The sequence below is a fragment of the Oculina patagonica genome, chromosome 3, assembly GCF_052425735.1.
Source record: "Oculina patagonica isolate OP01 chromosome 3, crgOcupat, whole genome shotgun sequence".
Classification (NCBI taxonomy): Eukaryota; Metazoa; Cnidaria; class Anthozoa; order Scleractinia; family Oculinidae; genus Oculina; species Oculina patagonica.
Genome location: NC_135760.1, coordinates 20,920,332 through 20,938,374, shown reverse-complemented (window position 1 = coordinate 20,938,374; position 18,043 = coordinate 20,920,332). Strand labels below are relative to the sequence as shown.

The 18,043-nt window shown below is 38.2% G+C and overlaps 2 protein-coding genes and 1 pseudogene across 5 annotated transcripts in view; 2 read left to right on the top strand and 1 right to left on the bottom strand.

Moving 5' to 3' along the window:
- LOC144645378 (putative agmatine deiminase) overlaps positions 1–10,924 on the top strand; it is a 25,882-nt gene extending 14,958 nt beyond the window's left edge. The window contains exons 1-2 of one of the 2 annotated variants that reach the window (XM_078504946.1): positions 7,774–7,943; positions 9,733–10,924. In XM_078504946.1, the coding sequence (XP_078361072.1) occupies positions 7,882–7,943; positions 9,733–10,720 (1,050 nt within the window). In that variant the 5' untranslated portion in view covers positions 7,774–7,881 and the 3' untranslated portion in view covers positions 10,721–10,924. Of the gene's footprint in view, positions 1–7,773; positions 7,944–9,732 lie in introns of those variants that run through there. The other variant, XM_078504945.1, reaches the window with a different exon arrangement.
- Positions 1–18,043, bottom strand: part of LOC144645315 (solute carrier organic anion transporter family member 4A1-like) — a 25,680-nt pseudogene extending 7,637 nt beyond the window's left edge. Inside the window, exons 1-5 of the transcript XR_013569259.1 lie at positions 17,903–18,043; positions 16,576–16,792; positions 2,347–2,528; positions 1,740–2,000; positions 459–697 (exon numbers count right to left, since the gene is read on the bottom strand). The product of XR_013569259.1 is annotated as a solute carrier organic anion transporter family member 4A1-like (transcript). The remainder of the gene's footprint in view (positions 1–458; positions 698–1,739; positions 2,001–2,346; positions 2,529–16,575; positions 16,793–17,902) is intronic.
- On the top strand, positions 13,821–15,739 carry LOC144645467 (uncharacterized). Of its 2 annotated transcripts, none has more exons than XM_078505049.1 (2): positions 13,821–13,954; positions 14,332–15,739. In XM_078505049.1, exon 2 carries the CDS (start codon positions 14,801–14,803, stop codon positions 15,365–15,367), a length of 567 nt encoding a protein of 188 aa, XP_078361175.1. In that variant the 5' UTR covers positions 13,821–13,954; positions 14,332–14,800; the 3' UTR covers positions 15,368–15,739. Both variants share the same exon structure in this region, with proteins under 2 accessions (XP_078361175.1, XP_078361176.1).

Genomic DNA, 18,043 nt, shown 5'->3' with positions numbered 1-18,043 from the left:
AAACCTTATCTTATCCTATCTAAAATTGTCGCCCATGCACTGATTCCACAACTTTGTGGTGAAACAACTCGGCTAACGGCTCATGTTTCCACTTGAGTTTTGAACATTTTACGACGTCATTTCTATGGCCTATGAGAGTAGTGTAGACCATGGAAAATGTGTTCGATTTGTTTGTTAGTCCACTTAAAGTTAATTCTGAACAAGGGCAGACAACTTATTCATACTTGATGGTCAAACAAATCAAGTAACGGACGCTTACTTTCATTTTCCCGCCTTTTCACCTTCCGGAGGCTGACGTGAAAACAGTCGCACGTTCGTCGTTTGCCATCGAAACCCGGATACTTTTAAGTTTCTATGCTCGATGTAGACTTTTATACCCCTTAAGACTAAAGATGGTGGTCTAGCAAGTCTCTATACATGAAGTGGTGGTGTTGAGCAATATTCTTATAACAACCTACATCTTCATTTGCGCCCCTTTCACATTTGGCTTCTTCTCTTCGCTTCTTGGTCAGCGGAAACTCTTTGGGAAATGCAAAAAGCCAGAAACTCCAAAACACAGCTAAACCCCCAAATATGGCAAAACCTAGCCACCAGTTTCCCACCCAGAGCGTATCCTGCGGAGTCAGTGACGTCTGTACTCCAGCTTCCACGAACAACGAAAGAAAAATCGAAGTTAGAACGAACCCAACGGCGGCGCCTGAAAGAAAAATAGGAAGATTGATCCAAGGCATGGAAATGGAGATTTACGGAAAATGAAAGGTGGCTTAAATCTCTTTAAAGTTGATCATCCAACTATAAGCTTTCAATTAAATGTTCTGAAAGGCTGTTAAACCCCCTAGTTGGCATTTAAGGAACTTTATGCGAACTTAAAGTTCGCTAAAATTTTTAGTCTCTTTAAGCAATCTTTAAGCATGAGTGTATTAAAAGCTGGCTTAAACGTCAGCTTTGAAAGTTGTAAAGGTAGCCAGAAGCGTTAGGCCAGCTTTTCCTAAGCTTTAACAGTAAAGTTATGTTTTCGTGCTAAGATCATTACGACCGCAAGTACTCTAACTCTCTTTTCATTCACGGAACGTCAGAAACTCGAAGTTGATTTCCTTTTTGAAGCCCAAACCAAGAAAACGGCACCAAATTCGAGAGAATAATGCTAAGGAAGAATTTGTGGAACAGATCACTTTCATTTCTTCTCTATAGCATAAATTTTTGAAAGAGTACTATAGTTCATTCTATACTTAACAGACCATGCATATCTTTAACGTTTAGCTGGGCGTTCATGCACTGCAATTCTAGCTATCAGGGCTCAATGAGATTCGACCTGTGCGATGTTCTACCATGCAACTGAGCTAAAAAGCCCCAATAGAAGCAAAGTCAATTTTGAGTTACTTATTTTTAAAAGGAGGCGCGGAAACGTAATGATTAGTGTGCTGGACTCCAGATCGAGCTGTCCGGGATCAAGTCCCTGGCTAGGGTCACTGTATTGTGTTCTTGGGTAAGACACTTTACTCTCACAGTGCCTCTCCCTCCCAGGTATTTAAATGGGAATCAGCGAATTTTCTGCTGGGAGTAACCCTGTGATGGACTAGCATCCCAACCACAGGGAGTGGAAATACTCCTAGTCGCTTCATGCTACTGAAATCGGGATAATCTCCGGCCTGATGGGCCACCAGGCTCGAACGCAGACATTTTCAAAAAATTAAAGGTACTTCTTTTCAAAAGTGAACGAAGCAACAATCCTGTCTTACCGAGTATTCCAAAAGCAACAAAAATCCCCAAGTACATAGGCGACACCTTTGCCTTGACGTTTTCATCCACATACGGGACTCCTAGTGCGTACAGCGGTGTGCTGCCAGTGCCCGCAACAATCATTCCCAGAATGAACAGCGCGTAGTAAAGATTGTTGCCACCAGTCTCTTCGTTACAATCTGTTTTCCCGCCAAAATTCGTGAGATTTCCCGCGCAAAGAACGCTGTGGCTGGAGAGTTCATTACTGCCTGTGGTGACTCCTATGAATTATATAAGAAAAACCTTTGGTGAAAAATATTAAGGAGCGTAAGTCGGCAAAATAAATTTACATTTCAAGGGTGCTTTGAAAAAAGCATCATATTTTGCGTAAAGCTGGTTTTGAGAAATTCAATTTGTTCCGGCGCTTTTTGTCAGGCGAAAGTTGTATCTTCTCCGGAAGCCTTCAGTGATCCTGGTAATATTCGGAAAAATTCAGAAAATGCTCGGAAACATTCCGAAAAACTTCTGAAATCTTCCGAAATGGTCGGAATCTTCGGAGAAAAGACATATCGCCAAGCAACCGTGTATTATTCTTTATTTTCATTTCCGTCTACACTGTATACTAACCAGCTTGGTATGGCGAAGAGATAAAGTGTGGTAACATGAAGATAAAGAAACCGGCAGCCATGATGAACAAACCCCAGCCACAAAACACTGGCTTCTTACGAGAGCCTCCAACATAGCTGACCAGAGGAGTCAGGATCATTGCAGCGATGCTGTAGCTACTTAGAATCATTCCTACTTTGTAGCTGTTGAAATAACAGAAATTTATTAGAATTTAACTGAAGTCAAAAGACTTTAGCAATCGCTTACATTGTTTAAAACACAAAAAAATAGTGGTCAGGGAAAGCAAATAAACGAAAGAAATTATGTGTAAAGTAAAAAGGGTAAAGCCTGCTATCAAGCCAAGTGGCTTATCAGACCAGCGCTTAACCCGGTTTCTGTAGCATTACACGGCTAGAAGTATTTCTACTCCCCGCTGAAGATGCTAGTCCATCGCAGGGTTACCCCACAACATTTAAATCGCGGTACCCATTTGTACACGTGGGTGAAGAGAGGCACTATGAAAGTAAAGCATCTTGCCTAAGAACACAATGCAGTGCCCCGACCAAGGCTCAACGTTTTGTTGTAATTACGATCGTTTTTTTTTTTAAAGATTTGGCGGTTCAAAGGGTGCTATATCCGTTTGAAAAAACTTTAGTAGAAATGACCACCTCCCCCCCCTCCCCCCCCTCCAGCTCTACCCTCAACAAGACAAATGCTTTTAGAAAGGATGCGAGCGGTGACTCAATACGCATTGTTGTCAAAGTTGGTAGCTGTAATTCCGGCTTTATGGAGTTACTTAAGGGTGTCTTTATTTTTTCTTTATTTTTGGGTTGAGCACAAATTAAAATAACAGCGTATTTCCTTAACTGGCAGAACTCGAGTAATAAGTACAAAACCGTCCTGGTCGAATGATACGTTTTGCGGGGTGCAGCCTGCTTTAGTTAACGCCACGGTATTGCTCTCATATAACAAATACATTAAGAAGGTCGGCGATAGCATTTGCCATCAGGAAAAATAACATAAGAAGGGAACGGTGCAAAAATAAGGATAAAATTTAACAGCTTAGAATTAAGTGGTTTCGATCGCTATTATGTCGACCTAACATTAAGATTCCTTTCGCGAATCGCCAAACATTACATCGGCGAAACCTAAAACGTTTTCAAGAAAGCTAAAAGTCACTGAAGACATATTAAAATGTGTCAATTTTTTAATTACAATTCCGACTTCTTATTTATATGAAATAATTGTTTTTCTATGTACTTTACAAACACCTGCTTATACAAAACTTTTCACTTTAATTTTATAAAGCCCTACAGTTTCGATAGATAGCTGATAATTTCCATAAGTATCTCCCCTTATAATTTCTGATACGACAACCTTTTGTTTCGTTCCCTTGTCTGGTATCACTTTTAGCCTGTCCTAGTACACTAACCCTGTTTTTAAGGTCAGATTCGGTCAGGTTCCCCTTTTCGAAATATTCAACAAGGAAAGCTCGGTAAAATAGGAATTGACTAAAGAATTAAACGAAGAAAAGTGCAACCTTAAAAGTAATGATCACTTCGTATTGTACAAGTACAAGCGAGCGACGATCTTTCTCATAGCAATAAGTTTTGTTGCTTATTAAAGTAAATAAGTGAAAAAAGTCAACAAATGAGACAAACTAAAAACTTAAGTGGTACTAAAAGTTTACGACTGAATATTGACAATATTCTTTTATACTTGGCGGCGATTAAATGGCTAAAAGTCCTCTTTCCATTCATTGACGGCCATTTGTTAACAACAAATTATTTTGATGCTGAATGTAAATTAATTGTTTTAAAGTTAAAGGCTGCATGTTTTATTTCTTTTTAATACTGCAACTGCGTTCAGCAAAGGAAGGTTCGATGGGACTGGCTGGACGGTGTTTGGCTTTCTCTGAAATCACTCTCGAGCACGAACTGAGAAAAAAATAATCATTAGAGTATACTGAATGATTATATAAACATGATAGTAAGAACGTTAAGTACGGTAAAAGTGTTTTAAATGTTTATAAAAGTATTACCGAGAATGTCAACAGTGTAAAATCACATAGTCAAGGGAAAAAAATAAAGTACACACCAGTTTCGGCACTAGGATATTAAAGGTTATTGCTAAACAAACAACTTAGCTTTACACTGACTTTTGAAAACTCTTCTAGTTAATTAATTAACTCAGTTTGAAAGCTGAAATTTAACAGTTGGGAATTTAGTGGTTACGGATCATCCTTTTGTTAACATTACATTAAGATCCGTGCCAATCTCGAGTCGCCGAACATGTCTATCAGCCAAGCCTAAAACGTTTTAGCAAAGCTAAAAGTCGCTGAACACATATTAAAATATATTCATTTTTTAATTACAATTCTGACTTCTTCTTTATGTTTTCCAATGTACTTTTCAAGCATCTGCATAAACAAAACTTTAAACTGACTTTAATTTTTTGAAAACCCTGAAGTTTTGATGTATAGATAGTTGTCATAAGTATCTCCCTTTTCTTTGATTCGTCGGCCTTTTGTTTCTTTCCCTTGACCGGCCTGTGCCGCTTTTGGCCTGTTTACCCTGACCCTGTTTAGAGGTCAGCTCCGGTCAGGTCCCACTTTTCGAGAATATTTAATAAAGAAAGTTGTACCACAAGAAATAACAAAAGAAACAAAGAAAAATTAAAACTTCAGAGTAATGTTCACTTCGTGTCGTACAAGTACAATGAGTTCTGATGCTTTGAGAAAATGGGTGAAAAATATAAACAAATGACGACTGAATTTTGTTAAACACTTGGCAGTCAATGAATAGCTGAAAGTCCTCTTCCTCTCTAAAAATCACTTTTAAGGACGGCGAAAAAATAATTATAACATGATAGGTAAGACCGATAAAAATGTTTAATATATTTGAAATAAGTATAATATAACCGAATATTTCAACACTGCAAAAACCTCAATGAAAAAAAATGTACACATCAATAGGCAATTCTCTAGGAAGTTAAAGGGAACTGCTAAACAAACAACTTAACAGTGACTTTTAATAACTCTTCTAGTTAATGAATGGTCTCAAGTTGAAAGATGAAATTAAACAGTTTAGAACTAAGTGGTTACGGACAATCCTTTTGTCAACATTACATTAAGCGCGAAACTTGTCATCAGCCAACCAATAACGTCTCGGCAAAGCTAAAAGTCGCTGAACAAATTTTAAAATGTGTCCATCATTTTTATTAACAATTCTGACTCAGTTCTTTAAGTGTTTTCCGATGTATTTTTCAAGCACCTGCTTAAACAAAACTTCAAAGTTTAATTTTGCTAAAACCCTGAAGTTTCGAAAACACTGAAATTAATTTCGATGTACGTATAGATCATTTTCATAAGTATCCCCTTTTCCTGATACCACAACCTTTTGTTTCTTTCCCAGTGACCCAGTTTGGGGGTCAGCTTTGGTCAAGTCCCCCTTTTCAAAACATTAAAGTGAAAAAAGAAAGCTACATTAAAAAAGACTTAAGAAACAAAGAAAAGTTTAACCTTCAGAGTAATGTTCACTTTGTGTCTTACAACTACAAGCACTCGGCGGTCTTCATTATGACAATTAGTTCTGATGCTTTAAAGTAAATAGGCGAAAAAATAAACAAATCAAACAAACTTACGAATTAAGTGGTACTTAAAATTTACGGCTGAAGAATGTTGTTAAACACTTAGCGGTGAATGAATGAGTAAAAGTCCTCTTTCCATTCATTGACGGCGATTTGTCAACAACAAATTATTTTGAAAAAAGTATTATTTACAAGGCTAAAAATGGTTATAAAATTTTAAAAAGGAACCGAACGTTTTCGACTTGTTGATGATGACAACAAGTCGAAAACGTTCGGTTCCTTTTTAAAATTTTATAACCTTTTTTAGCCTTGTAAATAATATTTTTACCTTTTTAGCGAACATTATGACAACAAATTATTTTGATGCTCAATGTTTAACAGTTAAAAGTTGATTTATTATCTTTCTGCAACTGCGTTCAGCCGATGGAAAGTTCGACAGGACTGACTGTATGGCGTTTCGCCTTCGCGAAAGGGCTGAAATCACTTTTAAACACGGAGGAAAAAAATAATCATTAGCGTATACATGTATACTGAATGATTATAACATGACAGTAAGAATGATTAAAACAATGAAAGTGTTTACAATGTTACAAAAGGTATTAGCGAAAATGTCAACAGTGCAAAATAGCACAGTCAAGTGAAAAATAAAGTACATACTAGTAGAGAGTTCACTGGGAAATAAAAAGGTAAACAAACAACTTTACACTGACTTTTAATCACTCTTCTTGTTAATTAATTGTCTAACGATCCGTTCATTGTCTAAATGAAATTTAACAGTTTAGAATTTAGTGGTTTCTGATCATCCTTTTGTCAACCATTTCACTAAGATGCGTTCCCAAATCGCTGAACACGACATCGGTCAAACCTAAAACGTTTCAGCAAAGCTATAAAAGTCGCTGAACACATTTTAAAATGTGTCAATTTTTTAATTACAATTCGGACTTCTTAAATATGTTTTCCAATGTACTTTTCAAGCATCTGCTTAAACAAAACTTTAAACTCTAATTTTTCCTAAAAGCCTGAAGTATCGATATATAAAAAGATAGCTGTTCTAAGTATCCCCCTTTTCTTTGATTCGACAGCCTTTTGTTTCTTTCCCTTGACCTGTGCCGCTTTTGGACTGTTTACCCTGACCCTGTTTAGAGGTCAGCTCCGGTCAGGACAGAATATTTGATAAAGAAAGTTTTACAAAAGGAAATGACTAAAAAAACAAAGAAAAGTTTAAACTTCAGAGTAATGCTCACTTCGTGACGTAAGAGTACAAGCGCATGACGGTCTTCCACATGAGAATTAGTTTTCGTGCTTTAAAGTGATGGGTGAAAAAAAGTAAACAAATGAAACAAGCCAAAAACTTAATTGGACAATTTGCAGCTCCATATTGTTAGTTAAACACTTGGCGGTGAATGGATGGGTAAAAAGTCCTCTTTCTATTCATTGACGGCGATTTGTAAACAAACAATTATTTTGAATTTTTTTTTTCTTTTGAATACTGCAAACGGCGTTCAGCCGAAGGAAGGTTTGACGGGACTGGCTGTATGGCGTTTCGGGCTTTCACCGAAGGGGTGAAATCACTTTCGAACACGGAGGAAAAAGTAATCATTAGCGTTAACTGAATGATTATAACATTATAGTAAGACGTAAAGAACAGTAAAATTGTTTACAATATTTAACAAATATTACCGAGAATGTCAACAGCGCAAAACTACATAGTCAAGGAAAAAATAAAGTACACACTTATTTCGGCACTAGAAAATTAAAGGGTACAGCTAAACAAGCAACTTTACACTGACTTTTAATAACTCTTGTAGTAAATGCACTTAGGTTTGAACAAAAACAGAGCCGATTTGAAACTCGCTGTCTCACTTTGATTGGTTGAAAATTGGCGCTGAAACGCTACTTAAGCTCAACTTCTAACCGTCAACGCCCTACCGAAAGTTTTGTTGGTGGAAAAGTTTAACCACAAGCACGATGAGTCTCCTCCTGCTTTTTAGTTTGATCCTCATAACACAAGGACAGGCATCGCATCTGAGGTGAGGTTTGAGATCTGCTAAAACTATTACATGATGTTCACGCCCCTTATTACATGAAATTTTCGCGACACACGTTTATTACGCGATTTCAGAGGTCGGGTATTTCGCGGCACTCACTTCGCGATTTTGCAAGAATGTCGTAAAATAAAAATCACTTTTAAAGTCTTCTGCACCTAACATCAAGACAAATTAAAACACGTACAGATCGGATGCCGTTGACTGACAAAGGAGAATGTTCTTGCCCTGCTAATTACATCGGTGAGACCATGAGAAATTTGAATATGCACATTGTTGAGCATTTAAACCTTTCTAATGACTCTGAACCCACCCGTCATCTAAGTGGAAATCCATCGTATTCTTTCAACTGGCGAATTCTTTGTACGGCACAAACTTTAAATTTCACAAGCGCTTTATTGTTAAAGGCTTAATCGGATCCAACAGTGGCATTAGTCTGAACAAACAGGCTCAAGATTATAAAAGAAAGGCCCATGTTTCTAGTTGCTGATAATTTTGTAACCACATTTTTGCAATTGCGATCTCTTTGAGTAGTTGCAATTTGTCTTGTACCCGCAGAAGAAAGCTCAGGAAATTAAACATAGTTCATATTGGTGACCATTTAGACAGAAAATCTTTAAGGTCTTTTATTCCCCCTTTTTATTTTTTAATGTCTTACAGTGATGCATGGTAGTATGCCTCTCTTTGCAAGACCCCCCTTCATAGATGTAGAAGTAGAGTTTAGAGCCTGCCAGTGCGATGTGTTTATCAAAGAAGCCGTACAATTATTTTTTATTACCCTGATGATGACTTACTTTAAGTCGAAAACATTCGGGGGTTTTTCCTGTTGAAGTTTTTAGCGATTTCCAAGCCTTGTTCAACAGTTACTTCAAAATCGCTTTAATTTCTCGATTTTACCAATGTTACAAGTTGGCTATTTCCTTGACAACGTGAGATCATCCGTTCTATAAGATTCCTTATTTCGAAAGGCGCTAATCTCTTCGTAGCTGTAAAAGACGCACATTTCTGGCGGTCACCATTTATAGAAAGAGGTTTAGAGATGCCAGTAGACGCTATGGAGAGAATAGATGCATCCAGAAAGAACTTCAATGTCTTACTGAGAATAACAGAATAACAAGTAGCAAGTAAATGGAAGAGTTGCTTGAAGTGGACTTGCAAAGAAGCAGTGATGACGAGGACCACAAAAGCCTCAGATATTAAAATTTTTATTTCTAAACGTTTTTTCGGTACAAAATTTCGCGATTTTTTTTTAATCGCGAATTTCGAGAAATTTTAAGTGTCGCGATAACTTCATGTAATAAGGTAATCTAAAATCTTGTCTTCAGCTGCCTCAACAGCACTCAACATTGTACTAAACAAAGTAAACTGTATGCGCTAACATGTTTGGTCTTTTCACCGGCTTTGTAAATATGTCAAAACGCATTTTCCACTGATTCAAGTTTATTTTAGTTCATTGCATGCAGTGTGTTGACCCGAGTTTTTCAAATCATTCACTGACCCAAGGCGATTACAAAAGTGGCGATACAAAAATCTTATGCCCACACAAATTTGGCCGAACTTAATTTTTAATATATAGGACAAAGGATTTAAACAACTTCAATTTTAAACCTTGTGCATTTGTCAAGCAGATAAAACTACGGAGCCCGAGACAACGCCTTGCTGTTTCCCCACATTTTTCTCAGAAGATGCCATTATAGCAATGCCAATTCCTGCTCTTCTTTCGTTTTCAGCTAAAAAGCTTGTGCTAACAATGTGAATGTGTTTTCTCTTCTAGCATGGAAAGCAAGAAACAAGTGATTGTTGTGTCACTTCCTGGTGAAAGCAATGTTCAGTATCTTGACCACATACAAAACCTTGCTGACTTCGCCATTGAAATGGACGCAAAGACCGAAGGAAGAGATCACTTGTTCATCATCCACGATCGATCAGGACGAAAGTATCTTCAGCACCACACCTTTACAAACGCTCATCTTATTGAAGTAGATGAGCCTGGGCTAGATATGTGGATGAGAGATTTTCCCCCAGCTATGCCAAACCAACAAATCAAGTTCACATACAGACCACAGTACATCAGTGCTTCCCAAGCCAAACTTGATGAGGGAAGTTTCTGGGATTTTGCAAGATTGGTGGGGCTTCCACATTTGCAGCACAGCGATCTTGTTCTTGAAGGAGGCAACATTGTGGAAAACGGAGTCGATGCCGCCATCACCACTGAGAGGATATACGTTGACAATCCAGGTATGGCTAAACAAGCAATCATCAATGAACTGGAAGCTACTATCAATAGAAAAGTGGTAGTTGTAGAAGATCCACAAGATACAACCGGGCACGCTGATGGTATCTTGTCATTTGTTGAAGAAGATGTTCTCCTGATTTCATTGTTTGATGATGCAGATGGTCCAGGTTATTACGAATCCATGAAAAACTCTGTTCTCAAAGTCTTCCCTGGTCTTACAATTACTCCCTTGCCGTGCTACATAAAGAAAAGCGTGTCGGATGGATTTGGCTCTGCTGAGGGATCCTATGCGAACTCCTTGGTGACAAACAACGCTGTTTATGTCCCTTTCTTTTCCAACCAGACAGCCAACGAAAGAGCCTTTGCTGTCTTCCAGAGTAGTACCAACAAAGACGTGGTCGCCGTGGAAGCTGCTGGTAAAGTGCCTGGTCTCGGGGGCAGTGTACGTTGCATGTCATGGCAGATCGACCAGGACCATCCTGTCGCCAATGCTTTGTTTGCATATGTCAGCAACAAGAAAAAATGATCCGTGGTCTGATATAAGCAGACGTAAATTGCACTAGAGGGGTCTAATGGGGTAAAATGGGAAGTGGGATTTAATCGCTAGGAAAATAGGATTTGGGTAACTGGGACTGGCACTGGGATTTGAGGAAAATATAGGCTGGGAAATGGGATTTATAACCCCATTTCCGGACCTCTTTGTAAACTTAAAAATTGTAAGTTTGGCAAGTATGAGGAATAAAACAATTGTATGTTTGATGTCTCATGTGGTTTTCTTTACAGCAGACATACGCCGGATGATGTCTGTTCTGAAAGGCAATATAAACGTCTTAATATTTTCGATATAAGATATGTAATTATGAATCTTTTTATGCGATCCCGCGTACAGCTACATTCAGGTTTCTTTGAACTGGGAATTATAAGATTTATTTTTTCGTGCTTATATGTGTGTGGAAAGATGCATGCAAGCATTCTTTCTCTTGTTTTATGAAACTTGATAATTCCTTTGTATTTCGAAAAGCAGTAATTTTATAGCGTTTGCATGGTTGAAGATTGAAGGTTATAATTAAACAGAGGCGATTGTGGATACTAAACGAAGTTCGGGTCACGAATCTTTAGTCTTTAGGTCGCGGGTATGCCCATAGATTTCCAACAATCTATATAAACGTATAAAGCTAAGTGTTGTTGTTGTAAATTGGTTGAAATTTCTTAAGAGTTCTAACATTTTTTGTTTGTTTTAGAAATCAAAGAAACAGTTTTTTGAGTAAACATTTTGTTCACATCCCTGCCACACGCAAACACATCAAATCACGCGCACGCCCTCGTATTTTTATCCAGTCATGAATATCTTGTAAAGTTGTCAATGTCAGTCGTTGCACTTCGTGTATACTCTTTATATAAATGCATAATGATGAACCTAAGGTGTCCCCCGCGACCTTAATAACTCTTCTAGTTCAGAATTTATGGTCTTAGTTTGAAAGATAAAATTTAACAGTTTAGAATTTAGTGGTTACGGATCATCTTTTTGTCAACATAACATTACATCCTTTCCCAAATCGCCGAGCATGACATCAGCCAAACCAAAAACGTTTCAGCACGTTTCGCTGAACACATATTAAAATGTGTCCACTTTTTATGTACAATTCTGACTTCTAATAAATGTTTTCCAATGTACTTTAATTGACGGCGATTTTCATTGACGGCGATTTGTCAACAACAAATTATTTTGATGCTCCATGTTAATTAACTGTTTAAAAGTTAAAAGCTGTCTTATTATCTTTTTTAAAAACTGCGTCCAGCCGAAGGAAGTTTCGATGGGACTGGCTGGACGGTGTTTCGCTTTCACTGAAAACACTTTTGAGCACGACGAAAAAATAATCATTATAGTTTATATCGAATGAATATAACATGATGATGGGAATGTTAAGAACGGTAAAAGTGTTTACAATATTTATAAAAAAAAAAACGAGAATGTCAACAGCGCAAAATCACATAGTCATGAGGGAAAAATAAAGTACACACTAGTTTCGGCACTAGGAAATTAAAGGGACGCTGTCACGGGAATTCTAATGCTTTTCGGTAAAAAGTACTAAAATTAGCGAGTAGGTCTTCTCGCACATGAAATGCACCTAGTACATCAAGATGGAGAGATAAAGTAAATTGTTGTTGAAGGAAAAAGGGAGCCATAATAATTTTTAGGTGTTTTTCCAGTCAATTGATGACAAGCCTCGTGTTTGTCAAATTTTAAAACAAATTCATAGAGCGGTTTTTAATTTATTATCACTTTTGTAGACATAGACCAAATTATAAACAAAAATGGCAACAAGAGCTCTGGAACGCACGCTCATCAAATTATTTTTTCTTGCAATCGACCAAAGCAATCCCTACCACTGTTTTACACACGATTTTAAATGGAATCAAACTACTGTTTTTCCATTTCGGCTAAAAGCATTGAAACTGACAATCTTTGTTTTAACAGTCGGGAATATTAAACAAACAAAAATGATGGCGTGAGAAGATTTTCTTGATAAAGACTTTGCCTTTATCGCCTGGAGGAAAACGAAAATCGAATTCGGCACTGGGAAATTAAATTAAGAGTACAGCTAAACAAACAACTTTACACTGACAATTTTCGTTTTTCATCTTCGTATGGAATTTGGAACACGAATTTTAAATTCGTTTTTTCAATGTTTTTGGCCGAAAAGGAATAACGAAATTAAAATTCGTTTTCCTAATTCCATACGAAGACAAAAACGAAAACGAAAATTGAAATCCGTTTTTAGAGTTATAAATAAACGAAAAACAGAAAGCATAAAGTGAATTCGAATTCGAATTCGGTTTTCCTGCAGGCGAGGAAATTTGAAAAACGAAGATGAAAGCCAGATGTTGTTTTTCATGGAGAAACAAAAAACGAATTTTGGAAATGGGACTTTAATTCCATTTTTACAGCACGGAAGAAAAACAAAAAGCGAAAATACATTTAAATTTCATTTCCCTACTTAGTGCCAACCGATTTTTATTTAGGTAAGAAAATGAAATTTAAATGTATCCCGCTCTGCATGTATTTGCATGGAGCACTCGTACGATTGTGTGAAACCTTTTACATTTTTCTTTGTTTATTTTTGTTTTTTTGTTTTTTTGTTTTTTATGTATTTTTGTTTTTTGTTTTTCTTCCGTGCTGTAATTTTTTTTTCTCCATGAAAAACAACATCTGACTTTTATTTCCGTTTTACATTTTCTCGCCTGGAGGAAAACGGAATTCGAACTCACTTTATGCTTTTTGTTTTTCGTTTATCTATAGCTCTAAAAAACGGATTTCAGTTTTCGTTTTTCTCTTCTTGGTTTGGCTGTTTTCCTTTTCGGCCAGCATTGCTCAATCTTTGTTTTCAGTCGGGAATTACAACTGATGGCGTGGAGATTTTCTTGTGACTTTGCCTTTTCGCCTGGGGCGAATCGATTCGGCACTGGGAATTTGGGTCAGCGCCCTACACTGACTTAAAATGGACTCAGGTTTGAACCAATCACAGCCCATTTCAAACACGTTGTCTCACTTTGATTGGTTGAAAGGTGGTAACGAAATGCTACTTAAACTGACTTCTAGCCAAGAAGACTGCGGATAGATTTGTTCGTTGAAACGTTGAGCCTCGAGCACCATGAATCTCCTTCTGCTTTTCAGTTTGATTCTTGTATCACAAGGACTGGCATCCGAAACAGACAAAAAAACAGTAAACAAAACAATATACACAGAACAAAACATAAGGTATTCAACAGTCTAAATCCATAATAGGTTCCTCTACGACTGCAAGAGCGAGATTTTGAGGAACTTGGCGGCAGAGAACAGTTCGAACAGTGCGACTGAAAGAGTGGGAGATAACTAATGGACAAATTAAACAAAAAACACTAAACATGAAGCTCAGACATGTTAGAATAATCATGATAAAACACATCGAGTTTCATTATTTTTTTAAATTATCAGTACTATAATAAATTTCGCGATTTTAAACTACGCGAGTATTAAATTTCGCGATTTTTTCAAAATCGCGAAAATCGCGAAATTTAGTACTCGCGAAATTAAGTGAGAATAAGGTAATATACAAAGCCTTGCCGCTATTAATGTGAATGTGTCTTCTCTTTTAGTATGGAAAGCTTGAAACAAGTGATTGTTGTGTCACTTCCTGGTGAAAGCAATGTTCAGTATCTTGACCACATACAAGACATTGCTGACTTCGCCATTGAAATGGACGCCAAGACCGAAGGTAGAGATCACTTGTTCATCATCCACGATCGATCAGGCCGAGCGTATCTACAGAATCACACCTTTACTAATGCTCATCTTATTGAAGTAGATGAGCCTGGGCTGGATATGCGGTTGAGAGATTTTGCCCCAACTATGCCAAACCAACAAATCAAGTTCACGTATAGACCACAGTATCTCAATGCTTCTCAAGCCAAACTTGATGAGAGCAATTTCTGGAAGTTTGCAAGTTTGGTGGGGCTTCCAAACTTGCAGCAAAGTGATCTTGTTCTTGAAGGAGGCAGCATTGTGGACTGAAATTGAGTTGATGCCGCCATCACCACTGAGAGGGTGTACGAGGACAATCCAAATATGTCTAAACAAGAATTCGTCAAAAAACTGGAAGCTACTATCAATAGAAAAGTGGCAGTCGTAGAAGACCCAAAAGACACAACCGGGCACGCTGATGGAGTCTTGTCATTTGTTGAGAAAGATGTTCTCCTGATTGCATTGTATGATGGCCCAGATGGTCAACGTTATTACGATTCCGTGAAAAGCTCTGTTCTCAAAGTCTTCCCTGGTCTCACAGTTATTCCCTTGCCGAGCTACACAAAGAAAAGCGTGTCGCATGGATTTGGTTCTGCTGAGGGTTCCTACGACAACTCGGATAGATTTCGCACTGAGACGTATTCCAGTATTAACCTCTTGGTGACAGACAACGCTCTTTATGTCCCTTCCTTTAATTCCAACCAGACAAAGCTGATACAGGAAAATGTCAGTGACGACCCACACGGGATACCGTCCGACACGGGAAGGATTTCTTCGATGGGGGCAGTGTTCGTTGTATTTCAACCAAGATATGGCAGATCAACCAGGATCATCCTGTCGCCAATGCTTTGTTTGCATATGTCGACAAAGAAAATGATAGCTTTCAATTAGCTGAGAAATGAGATTTATATCTCCTCTTCGGATCCTCTTTGTAAACTTATATATTGTAAGTTTGTCAGTTATGAGGAATACAACAATGGCACGATTTGATGTCTCATGTGGTTTACAACAGGCATACGCCGGAGTGATGCATTAGCCTAAAAGACAGTGTAGTCTTTATATTTCTGATATGAGAGATGAAATTATGAATCTTTTTATGCGATCCCGCGTACAGCTGCAGTCAGGTTTCTTTGAACTAGGAATAATAAGATTGTTTGTTTTGTTTTGTTTTTTTGTGCTACTATGTGTGTGGAAAGATGCCTGCGAGTATTCTTTCTCTTGTTTGACGAATCTTGACAATTCCTTTGTATTTCGAAAAATAGTAATTAGTATTACTTTTGGTTGAATATTGAAGATTATAATTAAACAGAGGTGATTATAACCAATTGTTTTTCACTCTTTGGAGTACCTATCCGACACTTGATCCAACCTCGTTCCCAGCGTCTCTCATCTTCTCGCTCCTGGGGGCGGGAAGATGAGAGACGCTGGGAACGAGGTTGCACTTGATCCTAAATTTTGCTTTCGCGTCCAAACCGTTGCAGCTGATGAGCTCAAACCTGGCAGGTTATAAGATAAGCTACTGCATTTTTAACTTATGCGTGTCGCTTAAGAACGGATTGCGAACTTTTGCTATAAATTAAGCGGATGAAAAATTTCACGGATTTCGAAAATACGGTGGATCGCCGGCTGTTTAGCTGAGAATTTTTGTTCGGATTTCCGGACTCTACCTTTCTAGAAGTTCGGATCACAGATCTTTGGTTGGCCTTGGTATTCTTGACCACGTCGCGGAATTTGCATGATAAAAGAGTTTAGTTCCTGGCGGAAGGAAGCTGCAAACCAACGTCGGCTGCAACCCAGCAACGTTGGCGTTTTGTCATTTTTTTTTTCTGACAAGACCACACAACCTTTAACCAAAAAAACATATACATTCCGTTGCAGTGAAACTATATAACAGAAAATGTTCATATTCGAACGAAAATACGGATTTCGCTAAAGCATAGCACGGATCGGCGGATTAAGGTACCCCTTTTAACCCCCTTCCCCACCCCGCCCTCCTTAGAGAGCAACGGCCTTCGCAACTCTAAAAAGTGTCAGCACAGGGGAGGGGGTGGAAGCCCCACCTTGTACATCTAAAGGTTATGAACGTTCATGAATCCTACCTTGTAAAGGCAAATCGTTTTTGTATCGTGCTCGCGACACCAGGGTACAAACCATTGATGACAAGACTCTGAGTGAAAAAATACTGGCTCAAGAAGAACAGGAACCATTTTGGAGTGTTGAAGAACTGCAGCCATGTCGGACGAAACCTCAGCCAGCCGTATGACAACTTTCTGTCCTCTGGTGGGGATGTAACAGACGACATGTTGACTGAGACAGCTAAGAGAACCAACAACAAAAATAAATCAATCAGGATGCTGTTTTCTGATTGTTTTTCTTTTTTTCACGGTCCAATATTTTTAAGTACAGTCAACTCTCGCCTTGCGGACACTCGCTATTACGGACAAAATCCAGATCCCCAACGAACAACTGGAAATGACTCCCGCTATTACGGACTCTCGCTATAACGGACACGAAACGACGCCCCGAGCGTGTCCGCTATAACGAGAGTTGACTGTACTCGACCGACAAAGTTTCCCACAGCCCTCTTTTAATTATTGACTTATTAACCAAGCTTGGTGACTGCGACAGCTAAGAGAACCAATAACAAAAATAAACTAATCAGGATGCCGTTTTCTGATTGTCTTTATTTTTGACTGTCCAATATTTTCAACGGTACTCGACCGACAAAGTTTCCCACAGCCCTCTTTTAATTATTGTCTTGTTAACCAAGCTTGCTCGGCACCGTACTAGGAGAATGTCGGCTTTCGTTCTTTTCTGTGCGGACCTAGCAGCTCTTAATACGCATTGCAAAGCCCTATCGGGCGATATTTGTCCAGTTCAGCCCTTGCGCCATATGTCCGTCAAAATCACATATTGCGTGACCTACGCACGTCACTAAATACCCAACACTAACATACATAAACACTCTAACCACAAACTATTCAAAGAAGCAATTAACGATTATTTTGATTTAAGAACCGTGTTCCTTTCAGTGGCAATTTCTAGGAAGTCAGGCATCAATTAATGATATAAAGCAAAAGATTCAAATGGAATTAAGAATCATCACGCTGTTCACATTTTCAGGCTAAATATTTACTATTCATGAAGCAAAGCCATTGAAGCAAGTGTGTTGTTTTGACCTCTTGAGAAATTCAACATTTTTGCATGTTTAAGCTTTATTGGCTTTAAATCATGATTTACCATTTCATTTCTAGGTCGCAAGTGAGCCTCTAATTCATTGGAGGAGAGCAATCCGTTTACCGGGTTTCGATTAAAAGCGACATAAAAGTGTAAGCACTGGACGAGCGCCGGTCTGTACGTCAGTGTCTTCGTGTCGAGGAGTACTTTGTTGCTTTTTACCGATTCACATTTTAATGCACGACTTACCTCAGTTAGTTAGTGGCCTATAAACTACGCTGAAACAGGAATCAATTGGTAAATCCTGTAGTTCTTTAATCCACGGACAGATTATGAATCATTTTGGAGCTGAACAACAACTTGTCAACATTAAAACTTTCTTGATAATTA

What these genes read in the sequence shown, in the direction of transcription:
- LOC144645467 (XM_078505049.1), top strand. Translation starts at nt 14,801, where the DNA reads ATGTCTAAACAAGAATTCGTCAAAAAACTGGAAGCTACTATCAATAGA.